The sequence below is a fragment of the Lissotriton vulgaris genome, unplaced genomic scaffold (genome assembly GCF_964263255.1).
Source record: "Lissotriton vulgaris unplaced genomic scaffold, aLisVul1.2 SCAFFOLD_1535, whole genome shotgun sequence".
NCBI lineage: Eukaryota > Metazoa > Chordata > Amphibia > Caudata > Salamandridae > Lissotriton > Lissotriton vulgaris.
Window position 1 is genome coordinate 417,110 of NW_028248545.1, and position 24,099 is coordinate 441,208.

Consider the following 24,099-nt stretch of genomic DNA (forward strand, 5'->3'; position numbering starts at 1 on the left):
GCCCCCGGGATGCCGGCTACTATGGCTGTGTACAGTTTTTATTTTCTCTTTGGCCACAATGTTATTGTGATATGTACTTCCATGCACTGTGAATTTGTAAGAGCTTCAGTGACGACAATGGCTTTGCTGTTAATAAAGGTCTTTAAAAAAAAAAAATAATAATTTGCCCAGAAACGTCATTTTTTCCATTTTTAGTAGGTATGGAGGATTATGCGATTTGGCAGAAATGCAGGATATTAAGCGCATGCTAACATTGAAACCTGCTTGTTAAGCTCCAAATTTGGCAGCTGCAGTTATTACGCCACAACCTGGGAGTGGGGGGTACTTTTATAAAAATTTAAATATCAGCCACACAATAGGTTTGTAGAAAGACCCGGTGTACAAGCACACCTGGGTTTATGCCCACTGCCATACAGGACAGAAGCTGGCTGTTTTGTTTCTCCAACTGTTTTTCTGTATTAACTGCTCCGGGCTAAGGCAATTATTATTTATGGCAAAAATCAACCTGATGCACAGCTTCACAGTTTTCCGGAATACCCGTGTCCTCCCTGCGATGCACACAATGTTAATATTAATACGTACATGTTTTAAAATACGGTAATACAATTATGCGATATTAAAAAACAAGGCGAGCTATTTCAAAATGAACAAACTATATTTGGAAAACACCTTTTATGGCACTAGATTGCACAACTGAAGAAAATCAATATGTGTAACGCTAAAAGTATGTTGTAGCATTTAAAACAACATATTATTCAAGTATTGGTGCACTTGTATATGCGCTTGGGAAACTGTGACCTAGTATTTAAAACACATGGCAAAAGGGATGGAAGGAGAGGGGAAGAGGGCCTAAATTAATAATTTGCCCAGAAACACAGGATGTGAAGACCACGCTAAGACTCAAATGTGCCACAACTTCGGGGTGGGGGGGGGTCCTTTTATTAGAAACAGAAATAGAAGCCACACAATAAGTTTTTAGAAAGCCCCTGTGTATAAACACACCAGGGTTTATACCCTCTGTTATATAGGACAGGCCAGGAGCTGGCTATTTTGTTTTTCCAACAGTTTATGGGTGCTAAGTGCACCGGTAGCACGCGCACAATAACATGCGTACTACTATTGTAATCCTAAAAAAAAAAAAAAAAAAGGACCGCAGACACGGAGAATAATTTTCAGGAGGGGCTGGTGGGGCTAGGTCAGCTTTTCAGTTCTGGCTGGCTGATTTACAGCAAGTCACAAAGTCCTCAGTGAAGCCCTTTTCTTCTTTCCCAGGTGGCGTACTGATGGCCCTTTCAGGGTCACTCTGCAGGCCCCTAGACACACAGGGGAAGGGGAGGAAGTCGGGCGCCCTGCAGAGGCCTTCCTCAATGTGCCCGTTGCACCAAACAGGCAGAAAAAAAAAGTTGTCATTTTAAAATAGGGCTATTCCTGCAGTCCCTGTATGCTTTTTTAAAACCAAGAAGTAGGGAAACGGACTAACAATTTTAAAAAGTAGGGGGAACGCCGTGCCCTTCCGATCCCGTCCACTTCTAACACTGCTCTTGACCGTTTAAGCACACTCCTCTGTGCTCCTCGGTAATCCTCAGTCCTCCTTTCCTCACCTCCGCAGCAACTCCTCGGCAACCGCAACACACCAGTGTTGGGGGAGGTGCGGACGGTGGAGTAATACGGCAAGGGAATGCGGCGCCCACTCCGTGGCCAACTCTGCAGCCACAGCCGCACCGCACAGCCTTGAAAAAATGCAACAGCAGCACGATATTTCAGAGTGCAGAGGACAGACCACAAATGAGGCCGGGTGCCATCAAATGGCGGTAAAGAATTCACAGAGGTGAGGGAAAGTATTTTGTGAGTGTGAGAAAGTATAGATGGGTGTGGATGGTTTTGGAAGATGGGGCAGCACATTGTGCATTGCCTGTTGTGGTGAGTGGGAGGATTGCCCTTACGAAGTAGGTAGGGTAGCAGTGTAAATCGTCTCTGCTGCAGCAAGAAAGTGTAGGGACTGGGCAGGAGGACAGATTTCAGCAGTGAGCAGGCACAGGAGTAGCTGAAGCTGAACGCCTATCCCTGCAGAGGAGGGGCGGTGGCACTGGGAGGGCAGAAGGCACGAGGCAAGAGAAGCATCTCTCTGGCGGCGGGGCAGACCTTCTCACCACGTGCACTTTAGTGCTTTGTTTGGGAAAGAAGCGCCAGATGCCAGAACTACTCACTCATGGAAGGGGGTGGGGAGGAACGGGCTTGATAGTATACAAAAGGTGGTGGGGAGGGCGCCGCTCCATTCCTTGCCACCCCCCCCCTGCCACACCCACCCCCTGCTAGTTTTCGTGTGCCAGAAACGCAATGTCAGTTGGGAGGGCGCCGCTCCCTTCCTTGCCACCCCCCCCTGCCACACCCACCCCCTGCTAGTTTTCGTGTGCCAGAAACGCAATGTCAGTTAAATAGGACAGCAAGCATTATTTGGATTCAGAACTACAATTTTCATGGTGGATGACAAAGCTGTTCACAGTGGAATTTGGTGGCCTGTCTACAGCCTGATTAGAAGGCTTGTTTGTTCCTGAAGCTTTAGTTAATCTACAGTATTTATTCACTGTGCTGTGTGTCGCACATGCGGAAAACAGTTCAAAAAGTGGACAAACTAAGGTGTGAGGCCGCTATGTTAATTACGTAAATATGTGACCAAGTGACTTTAAGACAGCACCCGCCTTGCGCCTCGCCAGGGGCACGAGGCTCCAGGCATATGAAATTACAGCGGTGTTCTTAAACTGCAAGCAACCTGGCTGCACTGCTGTAAAACGTAACTTATGATAGCGCTACAAAACGGTGTGTAGATTCAGTATGGAGCTACACTGCTCTGAGTAGGCTCGATATTACTATGAAACAGTGAGTACCGAGCTCAGGGCCTCGCCAGGAGCACAAGGCGCAGTGAATATGAAATTACAGCCGTGCTCTTAAACGGCAAGCAGCTTGGCTGCACTGCTATAAAACCTAACTTCTTATAGCGCTATAAACGGTGCGTACATTCAGTATGGTGCTCCACAGGTCCTAGTAGGTTCGATATTGCTATGAAACTGAGTAACGAAATTGCCATTAAGATAAAGGGGTTACATTAGACCTGTGGGCACATAAATAACGTCTACTCGGAAAGGATATGTGGTCGAGTGGTTAATGTATCAACTGCTGGTTCATATCACAGCTTGCTCATTTAACTTAACTGTATGATCCTGGGCAAATCACGTAATCTCATTCTTCCACAGTTCCTTTAGCTTCTAGGGCTCGGCATGCACCAGCTTATTTCCAGTGCTGCTGTATTAACATAATTGGCTCTTAATGCAAAAAAAACATTTTGCAGACTGCTTTAACGCATAACCGTAAATGAGATGATGTTTGTTGACACAGTTGTCTACACATAGACTTTTTTAACCCCTTAAGTGCGGGGAACGTTCAGCGGTTGTGGCGTGCACTACCTCGCTAGTGCTGCGCACGTCCGCTGAACGTTCCAATCTCATTAGCACAATGGAACGTTCCGCACTAGCGCGGAATATTGTCAGCGCTGGCAACGGGTTAACAAGAGAACAGACATAAAATGACTGAGACCTGCCCAAGCGTTCTTATTAACAAGGGCTCGCCATGACGTACAGTTTTCTCTTTTACAGACGGCCCACTTGGATGGGCTTGTCTGCCTTCCTTCTGCTGCAAAATGTTTGTTATCATTATGGGGCCATGTGGCCCATAAAGATAAGGAACCTTTTGCGGCAGAAGGAAGACAGACGGCACAGTCAAAGTGGGCGGTCAGTAAAAGAGAAAAGTGTACGTCACAAACACCTCTTTCTCAATGGCCGGCCACCGTTTAGCATTAACGGTGACGCCGGCCAATGGGAAAGAGGGGAAGGGCTTAAAGCCTGCTAGTGAATCTCCCTTCATATCATAAAGTCTTGTGAGCGAGACTGCGAATGTGCGCAGTCGACGCCACGAGAACTAACAAGCATTGGAAATGCAATAGGTCTCGCATTAGGAAAGTTTGAGCAATTGGTATTGTAAATGACACTTTTTTTTATTTATGTGTTGGTTTTGAAAGTAGCAAAAGTAATAGCTTTGTCAGTTACGTCAATAGTTTTAACTTTCGCAAATGTGACACCTATAGCATTTGTAATGCAATGTGTGTTGTCTTTACGTGACTTAGATGTATTGATATTGCAAATAACAATGGCTTTTAATTTTGTAAATAATTAATACTTAAATAAAATTTATTGTAATTTATAAATGGCAATAGCTTAAACGTTTGTAATTTAATTTTGTGAAGATTATGTTCAGTGTATTTTATTGTGACGAAAATCCAAGAACATTGCATTTGCACCTGGTGGTGGATGTGGTGGTGGTGGTGGATGTGGTGGTGGTGGATGCGGTGGAAGTGGTGGTGGATGTGGTGGTGGTGGTGGATGTGGTGGTGGTGGTGGATGTGGTGGTGGTGGTGGTGGTGGTCGATGTGGTGGTGGATGTGGTGGTGGAGGATGTGGCGGTGGTGGATGTGGCGGTGGATTTCATGGTGGATGTGGAGGTGATGGTGGATGTGGTGGTGGATGTGGTGGTGATGGTGGAGGATGTGGTGGTGGATGCGGTGGTGGATACGGTGGTGGATGCGGTGGATGCGGTGGTGGATGCGGTGGATGTGGTGGTGGATGCGGTGGTGGATGAAGTGGTGGTGGGTGTGGTGGTGGTGGTGCATGCGGTGGTGGTGGTGGTGGATGCGGTGGTGGTGGATGTGGTGGATGTGGAGGTGGATGTCGTGGTGGATGTGGAGGTGATGGTGGAGATGATGATGGATGTGGTGGACAATGCACACAGTCAGAGCAGCGTGCACCAAAAACAAACACAGCCCATACAAAACCGAAACAGCATGTATCAAATGCAGAGACGGTTCACACAGAACATGAGCACCGTGCACCTAAAGAACACACAGCCTATGCACAACTGAAGCAGCATGAGAGGAGAGGGCATTGGAAGTCGTGGGAGTGGGACATCTGTACGCATATGCCCTCTGCACAGCAACCCCACACAGGACAACGAGACAGTAAAACCGAGGGACTCTGCAGTGGCACCTACGCCTCTTAATCTCTTCACGAGTGCTTACCTGAAACTGATTTGGAGGCAGGTTTGGGAGTTTGTTCAACCGCTGTGTAAGAGATGGGTCTGCACTGTAAGAATGTCAGCTGTATCTGACCGTATACGTAATTACACTAATGATTTGGAAAGTAACTTACCAATTTATTTTTCTATTTATTTAATAGCGCAGCGCTAGTACTAGTCCCACTGGAGTGTGTTGGAGCGGCAGCGCTATGCATCAAACACACAGACATAGAGAATGAATCATGCAACCAAACGTGGTTGCCGTGATAAAAAATAAAGCGCCGTCCGTTTTTTAAATATGAATGCGTGGGGCAATATCAACCCTCTGAAGCATATGGCAGGCTGGAAGTGCTTGTCAGCCTATAATAATGAGCATGACTGGAAAAGAAGAAAGTTTACCGACTAGAATGCTCTGAATTTCCAGCGGCTCACAAAGGCAGGTGATTGTCATCACAGCACGGTCCTGCAAAGCTGGCAACTGATCCCTTGTTGTCTTCTGCGGAAAATACGGGCAAGCCTTTTTAAGGTGTGCATGCATGCAATGGCAGGGTGTAATGGAAATAAGCGGCGCCATGCTCAAATACAGCGCGGACCCCGTGTTTAACAAGTATGAAAACAAGAATATTGAGAAAAGGAGAGGGGAGGACGGAGAGATGGGAAAAGAACGGAGAGAAAGGGATAGAGAGGAGGCGGCGAGGTAGCGAGACTTGGAAGTGTAGTTAGGACACTAATGGGGGTGGGGCAGTGGGGAGATTAAGTGACAGCAGCCTGGCGGCAGTGAAAGAAGTGTAATTAGGGGGAGGAGAAGTGAGGCCGGGTGTGCTGGAGAAGCAAGACGGAGGGAAGAGAGAGAAGGGGAGGGGGGAGGAGAAATGCGACACGGCGGGCAGGGGAGGGGGCGGAGCGGGGAGAGGGAACAGACGGAGGGAAGGCAGATAAGGGGAGGGGGGAGGAGAAATGCGACACGGCGGGCAGGGGAGGGGTGGAGCGGGGAGAGGGTGTGAAAGCAGCAGGGGCCTGGAGTGCGGCTGAGGGAACTGATGTGCGCGCGCTTTTAAGCTCAATGCGCATGCGCATTGAGCTTAAAAGTCACGGGCACTGCAAGGAATCGCCACGATTCCTTGCAAGTTAGTTAAAGAGTGGTTAAGCCCCCATAGTCTTGCAAGCTCGATGCGCATGCGCATCGACAGGCGAGACCTAAAAAGGGACATACTGCTATCACACTGATCAAAAGAAAAAATTGAATCACATTGATGAAAGTTAATGGAACTATGCCAAAGAGAAATTAGGAGTCTTTAAATCAAACAGTAGCAGTACTCTGCTCTTGTAGCGGGAGCAATACAAGAACACATTTTGAAAACAGACTCATTATTAGAAAACATTCCAGAGGAAGAAACGTTTGTCTTTTTGAGAAATACAATTACTCATAATCAGTCACTAGACAGAAACCACCACTATTGAATTGCACCTCAATAGGATTATAAAAAGGCGGGTACTCAGTATGTGCGAGTTCTACCACTGCTACTTAAAGGTTTCTAGAAGCTGTCCTGCCCTAGCAATCACAACAGGGTCAAGTCAGGCAATCTTCAAAACATTCAAAAACAGCCTTCATTGCTACTAGTAATGTCAAGAACTTGACTATGCGAGGGTCAATTTTTAGATCGGTCTTGACATCGCAGCTGTCTCTAGACCTCATTTGATCCCCCGAAAGAGAGCTTTAAGAAACAGTACTAAGAAAGGAGCTTAGGCTCTGTACAAAGGTTGATCTTCCAGTCTACAAGCTTGATTGTAGCCGAAGCAGTTTGCTTCCACTTGAAGGGGGAAAAAGTGCCTGGCTTGCTCTTTTGTCATATAGGAATCTTAATGCTCAATTCAGTAGGCCTGAGAGGTTTATGATGCCAAGCCAATAGTAAAGGTTGATCTGTTTATTAGGAAATGTTACCATAGCGTAGGAGGGTGCACATATTTATAATGAAAAGCATATGTTTAAAGGCAATAGGCCTTTAAGGATCAATTGTTACAACACTGCATTAAAGCGTGTAGACAGATAATTCTTTTTAAATAATCACATTATTATTGTGTTATGCAAGATTTTTAGTGTTCTTACCTTGGCACCGTGATAATCCTTGCCAAAACTGTAATATGGTATGTTAACTGGAATTGTGAACATTAGTAATTTCCAGACATAATGCCAGTTGAATGCCTTATGTGAAAGCTTATGCTCAAGACCGTAGGCTTCAGTAATGTCTTAATATATTTTCAAAATCTCAAATAAATTATTCTGCTCTTCGCTAGAGACACTACTCTCCTGCTTGATGTCTGGATGGTACTTCGGAATTTCTGTTAAGTCTCTGAATCCCAATTGTTCTTAGTCCTCATAGGCACTGCCTTAATTTAAATCTTCCTGCACATTGTATAAAGCTCAAGGTTCAATATTGTATTAAAACTATACCTCTGGTTTTCAAGTAATGGAACTGCGACACTGCGCTCTGGTATTTCTGTGGAACGGAACGCTACTCACTGACCCATTCCTCATAATCCGGAATGCTGCTCACTGAGCCAGCTCCTCACGAGCCAGAACATTGCTCACTGAAATTGCTCCTCTCAGAACTGGAACACGGCTCTCTGGATTTTGCGAACTGCTGCTTCTGGGAATAGACGCTAGCTTCCAAATTTCTCCTCAGGATACAGACGCAGAACCGAGACACTACCAATCTCAAGAGTTCAGTTAAAGTGCGTTGTGCGATAGTCGCATGCGCGCTTTAGCTTCACTAGATTTCTCAACAACTAGACTGCATGGCTGCTTCGCTAGGGACGACGGTGGCAATGTTGAAATTTGTGCACCTCCAATTTTGTAAGGTTTTTAACATTTGAATTAATCTTCTGCATTGATACATCTTTCTCCACATTGGATATGGTCTACACCAGAGGTACTTGGCATTTCTCTTCTTTATCAAGACTATTGCATGTCAGGTCAATAACCTCTTGACACCGTCCACGGCCCGAGCTCAAGTGGGCAAACACCACAAGGAGGTCCCCCCCGGCAATCCTCACCCGAGATCTGGCAACTCCTGACCTGCCTCAAGCCTCCTGCAGCCTCCTGCAGCCTCAATCCTGTAGGTCCACACAACCGCGACCAGTAGCTGGTAAGAAAATCCAACCCCAAAAGGCACCCCTGCACCAGATTCCCCACGGCCTTGGGTGGCCAAACAGACAGTGCCTAATCAACCCCTAACTTCCCAACTTACCTCTCGAAGTGGTGGTTGCACCCAGAAGACCTTTGTCCCCAAGGCTACAGTGCCTTTGCAAACTGGAGATTCCTCATTGAAAACAGGGCGCCCGACGTCAAAACAGCACCCTGCACCCGTTAGCCCTAGGGCTGCTGAGGGTGCACCTTTGGTGCTACTTTGTTTGCCCATTTGCCCTGAGCTAAAGTCCAAGAGCTTTGCTCCCACAACCAAGTGGCCTGCTTGCCAGCAGCCACCAACCGGAGGCCCGGTATCCCCATTTGGATAACATTGGCCCTCAGCACCAGGAAGCCTAGTGCCGCAATCCAAACTGTTACAATCTATATATTTACTGCAAAGCAAATATCACTTACCTGCGCCAGGTTTGCTTGGTTCTAGGAAATAAAATACTTAAAAGAATATTTGATACAAAACAATTGGTCTGAAGTTCAGTCTTAGAGTGTGTGCATTCATTTGCTGACTGAGTGTGTACAACAAATGCTTAACACTGTCCTCTGAAACTGCCTTACTGCTCAACCATACAACCTACCTTTGGGGTTCCACTGGACTCTGTGTACATTATACCTCACTTTGATATAGTATATACAGAGCCAGCTTCCTACAGATGATGATGATGAGAACTGCTCTCCTGATAAATATGAACAGGATGAGGATATGGTATGTTTTACTGGATATAGGCCCAGATCTCAGTACTGGGGTGAATGTATGACATTGTTCTGCATTCTGTCCATCAATAGTTCTTTTTGCATTTGTCACCCTGATGGGACGGGCATGCCCAGACGTGGGTCCTGTGCGCTCCATGCCACTGGAGTTAAGCCATCATGGCTGGTGAGGGCTGAAAGCTCGAAGCCGGTCCTAGGATGTGAATTTCCAGTCCAGGGAGGACATGGCCTGGACTGTTCCCATTGGGTGCAAGGTCAAGACTGATTTGCATATGGCTGGGTCCAAACTGGAATGGCATGGTGAGTAAAACAATGGATTTAGGCCCAGATTTATGTACTGGAGTGATGTATGATATTGTTCTGCATTCTGTCCATCAATTGTTCTTTTTGCTATTGGAGGGGGTAGCATTGCCAAAGAAAGGCAGCATGACGCTCTTGGTATGGCAATGTCTTACTCAAAGTTTTAGAGTGTCTAAAGGCAGGTTGAAAGAACAAACCTAAAAGGTGAGAACGAGTTGGAACAAGTTTGGGCAATCAAAGACCCACTTTCTGAGCAAGGAAGTCTGCTGGTCAGGGGTCCAAGGTGAATTCCTCTGGCTTCTCTTAGAGAGGAACTTATTTATTTGGCTTATGCAGGGCATCAGGGTATGTCAAAGACAAAGGATAGACTGAGATTGTCCTACTGGTGGCCCTGTATGGATCTTGCAAGTGGAACAAAATAATCAAAGCTTGTATGTAGTGTGCATTGAGCGAAAGAGTAGCCAAGCATAAGGTTCAACCCATGGTTATACGGGAACGCCCGATGGTCCATGGAAGGAAGTTCGGCTTGATATTCTCTGTCCCATTCCGTCCTCTGGTAATGAGTGGTACGTTCTGGTTTTTATCCATCTGTTTTCCAGATGGCTAAAAATAACCATTACACGGGGTGTAGAGACCAAGCTTGTGAATGCGTTTTTGGAGAAACTTTTGGCTAGAGAAAGGATTCCCAATACAATTTTGACCGACAACAGGGTATACAGTTAGTCTCTAGAGAAATTAAACAATTTCTGAATAGACATGGCATCAAACCAAGCGATGCTCATTGTACCACCCAGAAACTAATGGAATGATGGGGCGCTTTATTCATGTTCTAAAAGAGACCACTGAAATGGCAATATCTGCAGGGTTGGATTGGCTTGAAGAAATCTGCAAAAAAGTTGAAATTTACAGGTTGTCTACCAATGCCATAACTAAGAGGACTCCCATTGAACTATTCAGGGGGTAGGCGTCCTAACAAGTTGGTGGCCTCTGCTTGCGTCAATGACATGCAATCTAATAGTGATGTGTACAATGACCAGTATGATTGGAAGTTGGCTGAGTCAAGGTCGATTGAAGCTCGTAAAGAGCTTTATGATCAAAGAAAAAGTGTAAAGAAGACTGTGGTGAAAGTGGGTGATTGGGTTTTAATTAAAAACCCTTGCAATGAAGGTTCTTCTACAGCATGTTTTAAACCTATGCAGGTTATTAAGGTCATCAATAATGCAGTCAAAACTGCTGATCATCGCATTTGGAATTTGAACAGAGTGGTTGTGGTTAGAGATGATTTGGTTGTGATTCATCCCTTGTGTGGAGGATCGAAATATGACCCTGCTAACTCCTCTGGAAATCCAGGCGCTAGCCTTAAGTCTTTGAGAGTCTCCTCCCCTCCAGCATATTTTTTTGAATATGTAAAGTAATTGTCATGCTGAGGTTTCATTCAGTTTCAAGTGACTTGAACTTAAGAATGAACAACCTGGAACAAAACTATGTATGCTTTGTTTCCTTTACTCTTCCTTGTCATCTTTGTTATCTTGTTTATAGTTCATTTTATTTGTAAAGAAGGGAGATGTGTGGCATTCTAGGCTTCTGCGTCTGTTGTCAAGAGCTTCAGAATGTAATGATGTGAGATGCTCTTCTAGGCAGTTGAAGCTGAGCCTGCTCCCTGGTTGTAGTGTTTCTGTGGATGAGATCATTTACTTGGAATAAATCTTATTTCAACATCATCTGGAGTACTTCACTTAGTTACAGCCGGCTCTAGTACTGGTGATACACGGAGTAACAGTCTTTGTTGACGCCCCTCAAATGACCTCCTTTATGGATTCCTTCACTACAACCTTTCAATAGTGTCCCTCATGTCTCCTAAGCCCCCCTCTCACATTTATTTTACAGCGCTACTCATCCCAATGTAGACTGTCAGAGCGCTTTACATCACAAACATAACAGACAATGAGTCATTCAAATGTTTAGGAAATGTTAGGCAAGACAACGAGGTATAAAAAGGTATAGGAATCAAAGGTTAGATCTAGATTGGCTGGAAATTTGTATTAAGAGTGCTTGGTGTGGAGAAACGAAGTGGCAGATTAACTACACTTTTACAATGTGCAGTAATCAAAGTTGTTGAGCTGCATGAAAAGAAGAGAGCACAACAGCACCGTATCTTCCAAGATATGCTGCTGTTGCCTTCTCCTTTAGTGGCGGTGCACTTTAGGCCGCTTTGCATCAATGCACAAACCCTTGCGCCATAGTGCAAGGATGTTCCTTTGATGCAAAGCTTCGATTTTATACTAGAAGGGCACCCTTCCATCACAAAATTCTATGTTTGACCCATAAACTGGTCCCAATTGAGTGCTCCAGAGAAAATATATTTTACATGGAGTCACTTTTTTCTTAATTTTTATTTTATAAGTATGAGAGCACCTTCAATATGGGAGTTCAGAATGTTTGCTGTACCAAAACTCTTTTGTTCGATTTAAAAAGACTACACTTTTGCACCATGTATGATAAAAATATAACCAATATAAAAGGCAGGCATGACCCCTCAATTGCCCCGTGGGTCACCAATAGCATTGTCATCGGGGTGGGGGTATGAAGAACGTTTCCAAGTTCAAATTTAAAAACCTTTTACTTTAAATAAGTCGATTCCTAAAACATGATGTGGTAGTGCACTGTCCTTTACAGGCAGCACATGTCCATTGAAATGGCCACAAACTTTACCACCGACAGGCATTTTAACTGATAAAATGATATAGCATACAACTGATAAATAGGGAAATGGGGTTTCAGCAAATATTTATCATTTGCAGATCACCAAGGAGATATTTTTGATACTGTTAAAATATTTGTTTCCAGCTCATATCAGAATTAAAAAAGTCTTTTCGCAACTACTAAAATATATTTTGAAATATTTGTCGTTTTAATTTAAGTAGTATTTAAATGTTTTTTGGGTTTTTAAGGGAAACTAAACCAATAGCTTTTCTTTGCAGGCAGCATGTTAGACTGTTCACTTCAGTATCCTTTCTCAGACTGAAAAGTTAGAGGATTAGCTTCAAAATCCATAAGCGAGTGCATGGGAATGTCAAAGTGCTACCCCTGGTATGACTCCTTGACGTAAAGTAGGGCATCGCGCTATTTTGTGATGCAAACCAGGCTCAAACTGTTAGCAAATCAAACCCATAAATGTAACTCAATGATTGGAGTCCTAAACTAATAACATTGTATTGCTACCCAAAGGAACTCTTGAGCAAACTTAGAACAAAAGATTGAGGGGAAACACAAGGTTCGAAACATTTGCTTTCAATTTGCATGCAACTCTTTGATGACAGTCAAAACAAAAAGGATCTCTGTGACAAAAGCAATAACGCACTAAGCAATCTCTATAAATCTGATCTGCATGTGACACGTTGTGCTTTGCAACAGGAACATTAACCCTCTGCTATTATACTAGGAGTCTCTCCCTCAAGTGCATTAACTATCAAAGTTATTATGCTATTGTAATTATCTCCTGAAAAATCCAGCACACACAAAGATATTTGTATGATGTTCTGATCTTGGTTCAGTCGGTCATGCAGAGGGCGCCCAATAGACCCCGGCACCCGATGCGATAGCACTGGTCGCACCCAGCTAAAGCAGTCACTGGCAGTAAGCCAATGCTTAAGGTTCTAGGCCCCATTAGTTAACTGGAAAAAGTAATGTCACATGCTATAGGTCTAATCTATTATGAAAAGATGCAACAAAGGCAGTAGGGCAGACACATTTACTGTGAAAAGCATATGTTAAGAGGCAGTAGGCCTTTAATGGTGGCATGTTATTAGGCCTGGGCGAAGCACTACGCTAGCGGAGTTTGCGCAACTTCGCACTACGCGAGCTGCACGTAGCACAGTGCGAACACGCGTAGTGCAGCGCTAATTTTTTGCTTGTTCGCGGTCCTGAACGTCATGTTCGCGACCGCGAGCAAGCAAAATTACATCCCGGCGAGATTCTCAACGCGGGGAGGTAAGGTTTCTCATTGTGAGTGGTTGCGCATGCTCGCGACTGCTCTCAATGAGAAACTACCAGTTCGCGTTGAGAAAGCTGCAGCTCGAGTAATAATCTACTCCAGCAGCAGAAAACTACAGCTCGCACTGTGCAAGATGCGGTTTTCAATGATTGCACAGTGCCGGATGCTTGTCCGCACTGTGCACTCATTGAAAACGCATCTTGCACAGTGCGAACATGCTACTACGCAGCTCGCGTAGTGCTACGTGAAGTTCGCGTAGTGCGAAGTGCACTTCATGTAGCGCTACTTCGCGAACTACGCCCACCCCTAGTTATTATGCAGGTTTTCGTTGTCCACAGAGAAAACCCGTAGGGCCTAGACAACTGAGAATCAGTGTTAAGCCCCATTAGGAAAGGTGGATATTGATTTGCCAACTGTTATGTTATATATATTGGCAATTCTAAGACCAATTGCCTGAATGCTGCTGCACGGAAAGGCTAGGCATGAACTGCAAATGACAAAGGCTATTGCCCGAATGGATTCATTCAACCTCTGAATGCAATTTAACTATTAGGCTACATTTTATTTTTGATTTGTTTAAGTGAATGGTAGGAAAGTTTCAATGTAAAGCATCTAAATACCTATTTCTGGTGTTAACTTTGGGAAAAGTTAGTCACATCTGATCAAAAGATAGGTAAAAAAAGCGGTAGACCCGACATCTACTCTTAAAAGCATATGTTAAAGCCAAATATTTCAATTTAATGGCGATTCTTAATATAGTCGTTGTACACCATGGACAATACTATTGCAATTGTGCCACCTGCTGCTACATTTACCTTTTCATTTACTTTTTTTCAGCATATGTGAGCCATGTTAAGGCTGCCGCATTTCTTTTTTATATGATTGCTCTTTTAATTTAGTTTGAATATGCTTGATGCTGTAGGAGTTTTAAAAGTGGGAGTAGTTGAATATAGAGGAACATTGTATATAACCAGAAACTTGACAACATGAAGCAAAAGGAACGTTGAGAATGGAGTGAAGGATAAGCAACTGAAATTTAAGACACATGATTCTACCTGCTTCACAATACTCTTGAGCGGGGTCTTCACCGATTCTTCTTTTGTTGATAGTTTCCCAGATTTGGATGGGGTCTCTACTTCCACCTTTTCACCTGTAGTTAGCACCTTGCATTCAGTCGCAGTAGATTCTTCTTTCTTCGACAACTCCTCGGATTTTGTAGCAGATGCAGTCTTTTTGACTGGAGAGTTAGCTTTCTCCTCTAAGGAGGAGTTCTTCGATGGTTTCCTAACTTTAGTTAGGATCTCACTTTCCTCCTCCATTTCCTTTATAGTATCTGGTTTCTTGGCTGGTGACTCAGTTTTCTTCTCCAAAGACCTTTCTTTTTTAGAAACTTTAGCTTTGGATGGAGACTTGCTTTTCTGCTCTTCCTCCACTTCCATGTGTTCTTCCTCTTCTTCAGAGCTGTCACTTTCGATAACCCGTGAATACTTCTTAGGTGCGCGGGATACTGGGGATTCCACCCCATTCCTCTCTTTCAAAGGCCGCTCAGGTTTCTTAGACCTATATAAACATAGATAAGAGAAACAGATTCAGAATACTTCTTATTCACAAGGAAAACAAGCACTGGCTAAGCCAGTCGTTTTAGAATTGCCAATGCTGGTTGGTTGAAAAACAGAGTGGGACAAAAGTAGACATTAATGTGCTCATGAAATTGGCCATGGACATCTTCCGATGGCATAGAGATACACTGCAATAAGTGTAACAAGTGATCGAAGACCAAAGAAACAAAAATAAGGTGGAAAAAGTTGACCACCATAACTAACCAAAAAACGGAATAATTATGAGAGAAATGTGGCTTTTCAATAAATAATTGGATAGAACAAGAGCAATAATCAGAGTTAAATTTAAGTTGGAAACTGGTCAAGCAAAGTAAGTATCTGTTCTGAACTGCAACAGCATATTGTAGTTTGCAAAAGCCTCCATTTATAGAAAAAACGTATTTGCAAAGTCAGTAGCTATGGCAGATTCCTGGTTAGGCAGTGCACAAAGGTGTGCTAACCCATTTGTACATAGCCACCACTATGCACTGACTGCGGAAACAGGGTTGTTTTCCACATGTATTTTTTACTCTACTAAAACAGCACATATAGAAGCCCATAGGCAATCATAAATGTATGTCCCATAGACATTGCATGCTGCCGGTGGGCCATGTGTGTTGAACGTGAAGTGCGACTGTACAAGTTTAAAAATGTTATGTTCTTTGCACACAGTTCTGCATGTGGTTGTATCAGCCTGTGCATGCAGTTCTGAAAAAGAGGGACTACTGACATAGCCAATGCACGATTTAGGTCTAGCTTAACAACACAGGTAGACAAAGCTTTAAGAAACGATAATGAGAAAGGGGCTTAGGATCTGCCCAAAGGTTGAGACCCCTCATGCTACAAGCTTTTGAGCGGGCAGATGTGTGGACTTCCACTGAATAAGAGCATTTATACTACACTTTTTTACTTTCAGGCAAACTTATGCTTACACTACAGGAATAATGAGGTGAATGACAGGCAAGGATCATAACAATGGTTTCCCTTTTTAAAAAAATAACAGCAAGCTTATCAGTGCCAACCGGCTGCATAGTCACCAACATATCCCCTTTAAAAAACGCAAAGGAATACAAAAATCACTGCCACCGCACCTCAGGCTTTTTTTTAAATTTTCAATTCTGAAATAGAATTTTAGAACATTTTAGCACAGCAGTGATTAAGTCAGGGAATTAAGTTTGACAATAGTAAAATATCTAGGTTATTGGAAGGGATTAACCTCATCAGCGCGGCGCAAATTTGTGCGCTCTGCTGAACGTTCCATTGGGCTTATGGACTCATGACGGAACGGTTCCGTAATGAGCACAGGCCAACCGACGCTCATGATGGAACCGTTCCGCCATGAGCATCGAAGGGGTTAAGTTATTGACTTCTACTGCACGTACCAATAGCAAACACTTCCACAAATAGGCATATTTTAGACTAAGCATGCTGGGGACGTTTTCCAACATACCAGAGTGCAACAAATCACGATACTGATGGAGCAAGGATTTGCACGTTAAGCTTGTATTCATGAACCTCGAATAACGTTAAAATAATAACCAACATGTTTTTGTTACTAATATTGCACATTTCACATTACAAGGGGTGTCCGAGGGACGCTTGCCTATGTGTCTACTAACCGTAATACGCTTGCATATTAAATGGCCGCTGCTACACGGGAATTCAGACTGCGCATGCGTCAGTCATAACCATGTGACGTGACGTATTCAATGTTTTGGAGGGAAAACAGTTGCGCATGTGCAATGAAGCTAAGATGGCTGCTCTGTGTTCTCACATGCTTTAAGCTTGCATTGCCGCTTTCGCAAAGCTGTTTGTTCTGCATAAACAATAATGCTATAGTTTATATTACAGTAATGGGTGTAGTATAATGATACATGGTATACAGTGTAATCATTTATTATGGTGTTCTAAATTGGTTTCTCTTGCTTTTCATGTATCGTATCATTTGGGCCTGGGAGGTGCTTATTACTTCATGTTGGAAGTCCCTACTGCGCAGGTCACAATGGCAGAGGGAAGAGAACTATGCAGCAGTGGAACACGGCCAGCTGGCAGCCACAGCCAAGATGCTCCTGGGAACCTGAACTTCAACCTAGCTGAACGAAGTTGAACTGTACTAAACTTGCTACAATTGTACATGAATATTGTATTCACCATTGTTAGTCGAAAAGCATATGTCATGGGAAGATAGAAAATAAGGGGTGGGTACAGAGATTGAATATTAAGCCGGAGAAAGTGTAAAATTTAGGTGGGGTGAGGACTTAACCTCCTCCTTTGTCCAATCAAAATTGGGGATCCTTACATTTGCAACATTGGGGGTGGTACATTGACCCTAAAAACAGTATAACTAGCGTAGGTTTAGCTAGAGGAATTGTTCGACTTTTCCGATTAGCTGACCTGTCACTGACCCAACGCACTCTAGAGGTGACTGAACTCAGAGAGCAGCGAAGCACTCTGTTGGGAGGTTCGAGAAACCAATTCGGGGTTTTTGCAGACTTGAAAGTGCTGCGAAGCACTTTGCTGGGAGGTTCGAGAACCCAATCGGGGTTATTGGCAGATTCCTTGCAGAGAGGGAGTAGCCAGGCGATGTAACCGAAGCTGCGGGTGTTGGTCGTACCTTTTGGTGAACCCGGTCCTGATCCAAATTCTGGGGTTATCCTGTCCTGACTATCCATGAGCTGTACCTGCTCGCCTACTGGCACCCAAGTCCTCGAGGGTTCCTTCCCGTAATTTCCAACTGACCCGTGGCCAGGGTTGGTCTTCACTCTATCCTAGGTAAATATAAATTCTGTGAGGGTGATTGCTTATCTATATTTGTTTTACTAATTCTCGAATATTACAAAGTAATTGCATGTGTTCCCTTTTCTTCCCTGTCCCTTGATAAATGAGATTTTTACGCATTACTTGTCTATTAGCATGTTCCATTTTTCGACCTACCTTCAGTTAATGCCAAATAGTTTCTATATTAATATATGTTCCTTATCTTACCCTCCCTCTAGGAGATAAGCTGAATTGAATAGTATGTTCCAATTTTACCTACACTATAGTATTGAGCTATACTGAATCTCAAATTTAAGTTTTCTTTAACTGCTATAAAGTCTTCGAGGGTAGTATGTTCTTTTTCTTTACCCTCCTCTAGTAAATGTTTGCGAAAGATTGTTATCTGAATATAGCATGTTCCCTGTACTTACCTTCCTTTTTATTCAAATTTTATTAAATGCTTAGTATAATCTATCTTTTGCACAGTTATACGTTACTTATGCTTTTGATTATAGATAGTCTCATAGCTTTTAATTGCCTGCTCATGATATATGATAACGATTAGATAAAGTTTTGAACCTACCCAGAGTCTGTGGTTATTTCATTTTTCAAATATTATAAATGTTCTTGATTACCTAGCTTGAATACTCAACTCCCTGATCCTAGGTGATTAGGTTCCTAGTATCTACTCTGCTAGGTTATAGATATAGGAACCGTTAGTATAGAGAATCTCAAGATATACTGATAGTAGAGCATGAGTTACTCAAAGTAATGTTAAGGTTGTAAATGAAAAATTATGGGCCCAGGTGAGTATTAGTAAAAATATCCTAGCCGGGTGACCTGCGCGCTCTATCAATACTCCATCCTAGCTCCTCTAAGGATTCCATTTCATCTGAAGGAGCAGTGAACTCCATAAGGCAGCACTGCTGACCATTTTGTTTTTATAGCCAGGATTTCTTTCAGAAATGACAATTAAAAAAAGAAGAAAAAAAAACAGTGATTGCCGCAAGCTAGGTGCAGACACGGCTGCTTTTGGTGCGCTCACTGCGCTGAGCATCCATGGGGGTAGTCGTGCACAGCCATAGCATGCACCTTGAAAAGTAATTGAAGCAACAGGCCCTCCGTAGGGACCATCTAAAAACAAGTGAAATAAACCAAAACTATTGAAGAAAAGCAAATCAGTACAGTAACTTAAAATTCATTCGCCTCCTCTACCTATACTGTCATGTGCTATGCAAAGCTCAAATGTCAGTTATGCTGTGTTTATTGAGAAAAATGATGCCAAAGGCACTAGAAGCCTTATTTGCTGTTAAAGCAAATATGCCTGCCTCTGTTAATTATTAGGCCATGCTGAAGCCCGCAGACTGGTATTTTGCTACACGGAAGGTGACTGGTTACAATGGTAGGATAGGGTTTTGATGATGGTTACCCCCTCAGACAAACCCTGTTGATTGAAGATGTGCAGGATGATAATCCTAGTGATGTCTTCTGAAGAGGGTTTATATATAGTTTTGCCAACAGTATAGTAATTTGTAATTTTATGACTTTATAAATGGTAGTTGCCTTGTAGGAATGCTTAGGCACCATCCAGAAGGCCTAAGCAGGTTACGGTGTCAAGTCAGTAATAAAGGCTTTAAGGCCTGATTGGTTAATTGGGAAATGTCAAGTCTGATTGGTTTATATTATCAAATGTTATGAAAAGGGAAATGGTCCTGCCATTTTCGTGAAATTTATATGATAAAACCAATATAGACTTTCAGCGTGGATTGTTATTACAATGGATATGCACTATTTACAGTTCGGTGTCAATTTTTTTACTCTTTCCTACTTTTATTCATTTAACTTTCATATGGTTGTGGAGTTTGTATGTGTATTTTTTAGTGGATGAGTGACCGAGGGAATTCAAGAATAAATCAGTGGGTTGATGCATAAGTGCCAAAAGGAGTGACAGAGTGCATGTACGCGGAGTACAACAGTGACTGAAGAGGCACTTTAAGATCCGAGCCAGACTTTTGTAATTTGCAATGCTTCCTGTTCTTTGTATACTGCAAAGCATGCCACCTAGGTTTGTGACAGTAGAGTAGAAGAGCCCAGAGAAAGTCTATGACAATTGCCATGTTGGTGCTTATCCATTGTAAATGCAGATTTACAGAGGTATGGTGCGGAGTGTGTGAGCGGCCTAGCAGACATGACAAAGAGTGGTCAAGAGGAAAAGGGAAGTTTGCTTTCAGTGTAATTAGGTGAGAGTACAAAGATGATGTACCAAGCCCTGCTAATGGATGCTGGGCACTGCACAGAAGAATTGTAAGGTGGTGTCAAACATCAAATGGTTTTCTGAACCCTCCAGACATATTTCGTAAACCAGACATTTATCAGCAGTTTCAAGGGCACATCAATTTGCATCTCGATTACAAAAATTAAAATATGCGTGTTTTATAAGACTAGTGGTGGTCTTAGATTCTGCTACAGCACAGCTTTAAATGAAGTGAACTTTCAACAGTAAGACTACAATGCAAGCTTTATGAACTGAAGTTGATTTAATTGGAATGGAACTGCGCAATGCAAGCTATTTGAAATAATGGTCGCATTTATAAATCTTACGGGTGAAGGGCATGTCCGAGAGTTACATAACCATCAATCTACAGGCAGAACTTATTAGATAATTAATTGGTTTCACACGTTCTGAAAACTACACTTTTTTTGCAGTCGGCCACAAATATAGTAGCTTTGGGTGCCAGACACACTATTTCAGCTAGTTTTTTGTGTTCTGGTGAGAAATATTGGCACCAATGAAAACCAGACACAAACTGACAACGAAAACAAGGTCTAAATTTGGAATCCCAACGAATGTTTTGACACAAACAGAGAACGTGGGGTTCTCTATTCAGTTTTCATGGCTGTATCTAGCAGGTAGTGAGTGGCCAGCGGTACCCAGCGTTTCCACAGCCCAGTCCGCAGCTCCACCCTGACAAACACACAAGCTTGCTTGCTTCAGTCGCTCACCCATGTGGCTTTTATCTGCTTTTTTTCTGACTTCGGTCTTTGTGCAGGTCTAAAGGAGGGGTGGTCGTAACTCACATAATTTGCGGTCAAATTATTACATCAAAATTGCGCGAGATTAAGCCAGAATTGTAATCCAAATGAACATGAGAATGTATATTGTGCTATAAAAAAATAAAAGTGCTAAACAACAGAACACAAAAAGCAGGAGCCAGTCACTAAGTTTGTTGTTCCTGTGCTCCAACAGTAGGATGTTTGTGGCAAATTACTCATAACCACACAAATGGGCATAAACGCGTCATTTTACGTCAAAAAAAGTTACTGAAATTATGCAGATTACTCTGTGTAATTAAAAAAAATTTGCCCAGGCCTAGTCTTATGCTACTGGATGGAGCTTTCCAACTAAAATCCGAGTAAGTACAAAAATAAATATCATGCTGCCCTTTCAGAAAACAGGATGAAAGGCGAGGACTACATGAGGGGCCAACAGTGGCAAGAAGCAGCTCATCAGGTGATGGGTAGAGTTCACCTTGGCTAGCTTGCAGTTTCTCAATCACAGCTTGTCTATGCAGTGATCCTGCCCTGTACAGAACCAGCGGGCAGCCATTAGACAATAATGCGGTGTTGCGAGAGCTCTGCCCTAGCTGCTTGCAACAATCTCCTCTTCCATAAATATCTCAGCATAGATTACACAGATTGCAATAGCTGCCCCCCGCAAAAGCAGAATCTTATTCGGAATACTGTTAGGCCCGGAATAAACTTGAGCTCAAGCATCAAAGGCACAGAGTTCACACAATGTCTGCAAGGGAAAATCAGCCACTTGAGAAGAGGCAAGACCACCAATGGCGGACACCATGATGTATGTGATGAGGTAGAGCCTTTGTGGTTCTTGGTAGGTGGAAACTCCAGAGGCTGCTCGCAACACTTTGTGGAGCGGCCAGGGTGAAGGTTGCTGCAGGTATCTGTTGGCCACATGCCAGTAAATGTATATTCAGAGGTAGGCAATATATTTCATCTGGTAGAGTCCATATCAGGTATTAATTTCCTGCATCAGATGTTATACAGTGTGTCTGATTGCTAGAACATTGCATCATATATGAGAGGGAGGGGCTGCTACGACACCAAATACACATTCCAGCTCATTTAGCATTCAATGCACCGGCAACGTCTCCTCTTCTCTATGGATGAGGACAGACGAGTCCTGCCAGCAGCACGTTTGCCATCCATGACAGTTGCTGTAAAAAGGTATCAGTTAATTGTATATTAGAAAGCAATGTGTGGGCCCTATGGGTGCAGATTCTCGAGCCACTTGTAGAGCCTTAGCTCAATATGTGTGCCATTTGTCAGAATAGAAAAAGAAATTAGTGTGCTCCAAGCCTTGTTTCGATACAGGAGTCATCTATGTTAGCCCACAGAATAACATTAGCTGTGCGTTCCAAGCCTAGAAAGGTTCTTGGATGTCATATTTGGGAGCCTGGAAAAAGACTGCTTTAAAGCAGACATGTGTGATCAGCAGATAGACTACTGTGCATAGTAGCCAACAAGAAAAAAAACTGAGGAAAAACCTAAACACCTGTAAAATGATGTGGGTTAATACTAAAATACAATAGACAAATCAACAAGCCAATGGCTGAAGAGGGCTTCCAAAGCATGCCAATTGACGAGATGGGCCAACTCAAAGCCCTCCCATATATGTTGTGTTTAATGGAGATCTTTCCGTATCCAGACCAAAAAAAAAATATATTAAAAAAAACACATTTAAGGGGGCGTGGCCGAGACAGCGATGTGAGCGGACGCGTCTCGTGCGAGCTCCGTCGCCCCGCTGTTCCTTAAGCTTGATTTTGCGAAGTCTGGGGGGGCTCTTTCTCCTGGGGCCCCCCCTGCCCTGTGAGCCCTGTCAGCGCTGCACCCCGGAACGAGTCCTGGCCGTTGGGGATCCCGCTGACGGCGCCCGGAGCCCCAGAGCCTCCGCGATCGGCCGCCGGCCGCCATCTTCCTGCAGGGTCTGCCGCGGAGGCGCCTGGCTCAGCTCACCTTGAGCATGGCCGATCACCGCCGTCGACAAAGCACCGGAGGCTGCCTGCGCCCCGACTGTGGCGGATCCCCCCCCTTTGCGGCGTCGGACGGCTACCCGGGCGGCTCTGTTGAGGCTGCTGGTGCCAGCGCTGTTTACCACTGCACCCTGCACTGTTGGACGCCACCGAGACAGCCCTGCCCCCTCCATGCGGGGACCTCTGCCATATCTGACTATGGTTACCCCCAAACTTTTTGCCTGGTGTTTAGCTGGTTTTTGACTTAGTTGGCCTGGGATCCTGCTATTCAGGGCCCCAGGCTGATTGCTCTCTCCTTAAAATGGACTCCATGTACCTTAGGTGCATAACACAATTGGAATTGGTTCACCTTATAGGCCCCTGTAACAGTGTACCATAGGTACCCAGGGCATAGGTGTAGCCAAGGCCTGCCAGGGGCTGCAGCATGTATTGTGCCACCCCTGGCCTCCATATTTGACACAACTGGCTGATCACGCAGCTGGGGTAAGTTGGTGTAATCACCTCTTACTTAGGTACAGTATGTCTGTGCCTAACCCTAAACTGGACACATATGTTCCTATCAGCCACTCCTATGGAAGGCCTCATCAATCCTGGAGGCAGAGTGCTTGGAAATATGTGAGATGGTGCTCTAGCATGAGCTGAGCCTGTCTGCAGCTGTCGGGAACAACTCCCTAAGCTGTTCCGGGATATTGCCATACCATATACTCTTAAGTGCATTATAATCCTCGCGGTTAAATGCTATCTTTGGTTTGGCTTTATCAAAACATGTCGAGTAAGGGGTCATACGAATTGGAATACTATCCCCTCGCCAATTCTGGCGACGGGGATAGCATTCCACCCTTCTAGAGGGACACGACATGTGTGTAGCCTTAACCCCGGTTAAAGTTAAACAGAGCCTCAGCTTTACAAAATGGACGCTGCCACCACAGACACAAGTCTGGCCTCCTGCTGCTGACCGAAACTCGGCAGATGGTGGCCTGGACAAAGGGTTTCCTGCCTTGGGAGGTGCGAGCACCACCCCAGACAGGATTTTGTGTATTGGGTAGGACAGGGCTGAATAGAATCAGACATGCCCGGGGCACACAAGGTGTCCCCGTGCATAGGCCAGTCCAAACCGGTTCGGCGCGGAGCTGGAAAAGGAAAGGGGGTGTAACCGCCCCCCTTCCTGGTTCCTCCCAGAGGAGGGACCTAGTAGGTGATCCACCCCCAGTTTGGGAATAAGAGGGGGAGCAGTGCCATTGCACGGCAGATCATCCCGAAATCAACTTTAAACAAGAAGAAGACTGGACTTCGACATTCTGCTGCACAGAAGACTGAAGAGAATCTCCCTTGTGGCCTAGGAGTGGCCACCCTGTGAACACAGGTACC

General features: G+C 44.1%; 1 protein-coding gene across 2 annotated transcripts in view; it reads right to left on the bottom strand.

Annotated features, from left to right (window-relative positions):
* The window catches only part of LIG1 (DNA ligase 1), a 397,262-nt gene that overhangs the window by 324,484 nt on the left and 48,679 nt on the right, over window positions 1-24,099 (bottom strand). For both annotated transcript variants that reach the window (XM_086950012.1, XM_086950011.1), the window contains exon 4: window positions 14,381-14,885. In XM_086950012.1, the coding sequence (XP_086806138.1) occupies window positions 14,381-14,885 (505 nt within the window). The remainder of the gene's footprint in view (window positions 1-14,380; window positions 14,886-24,099) is intronic.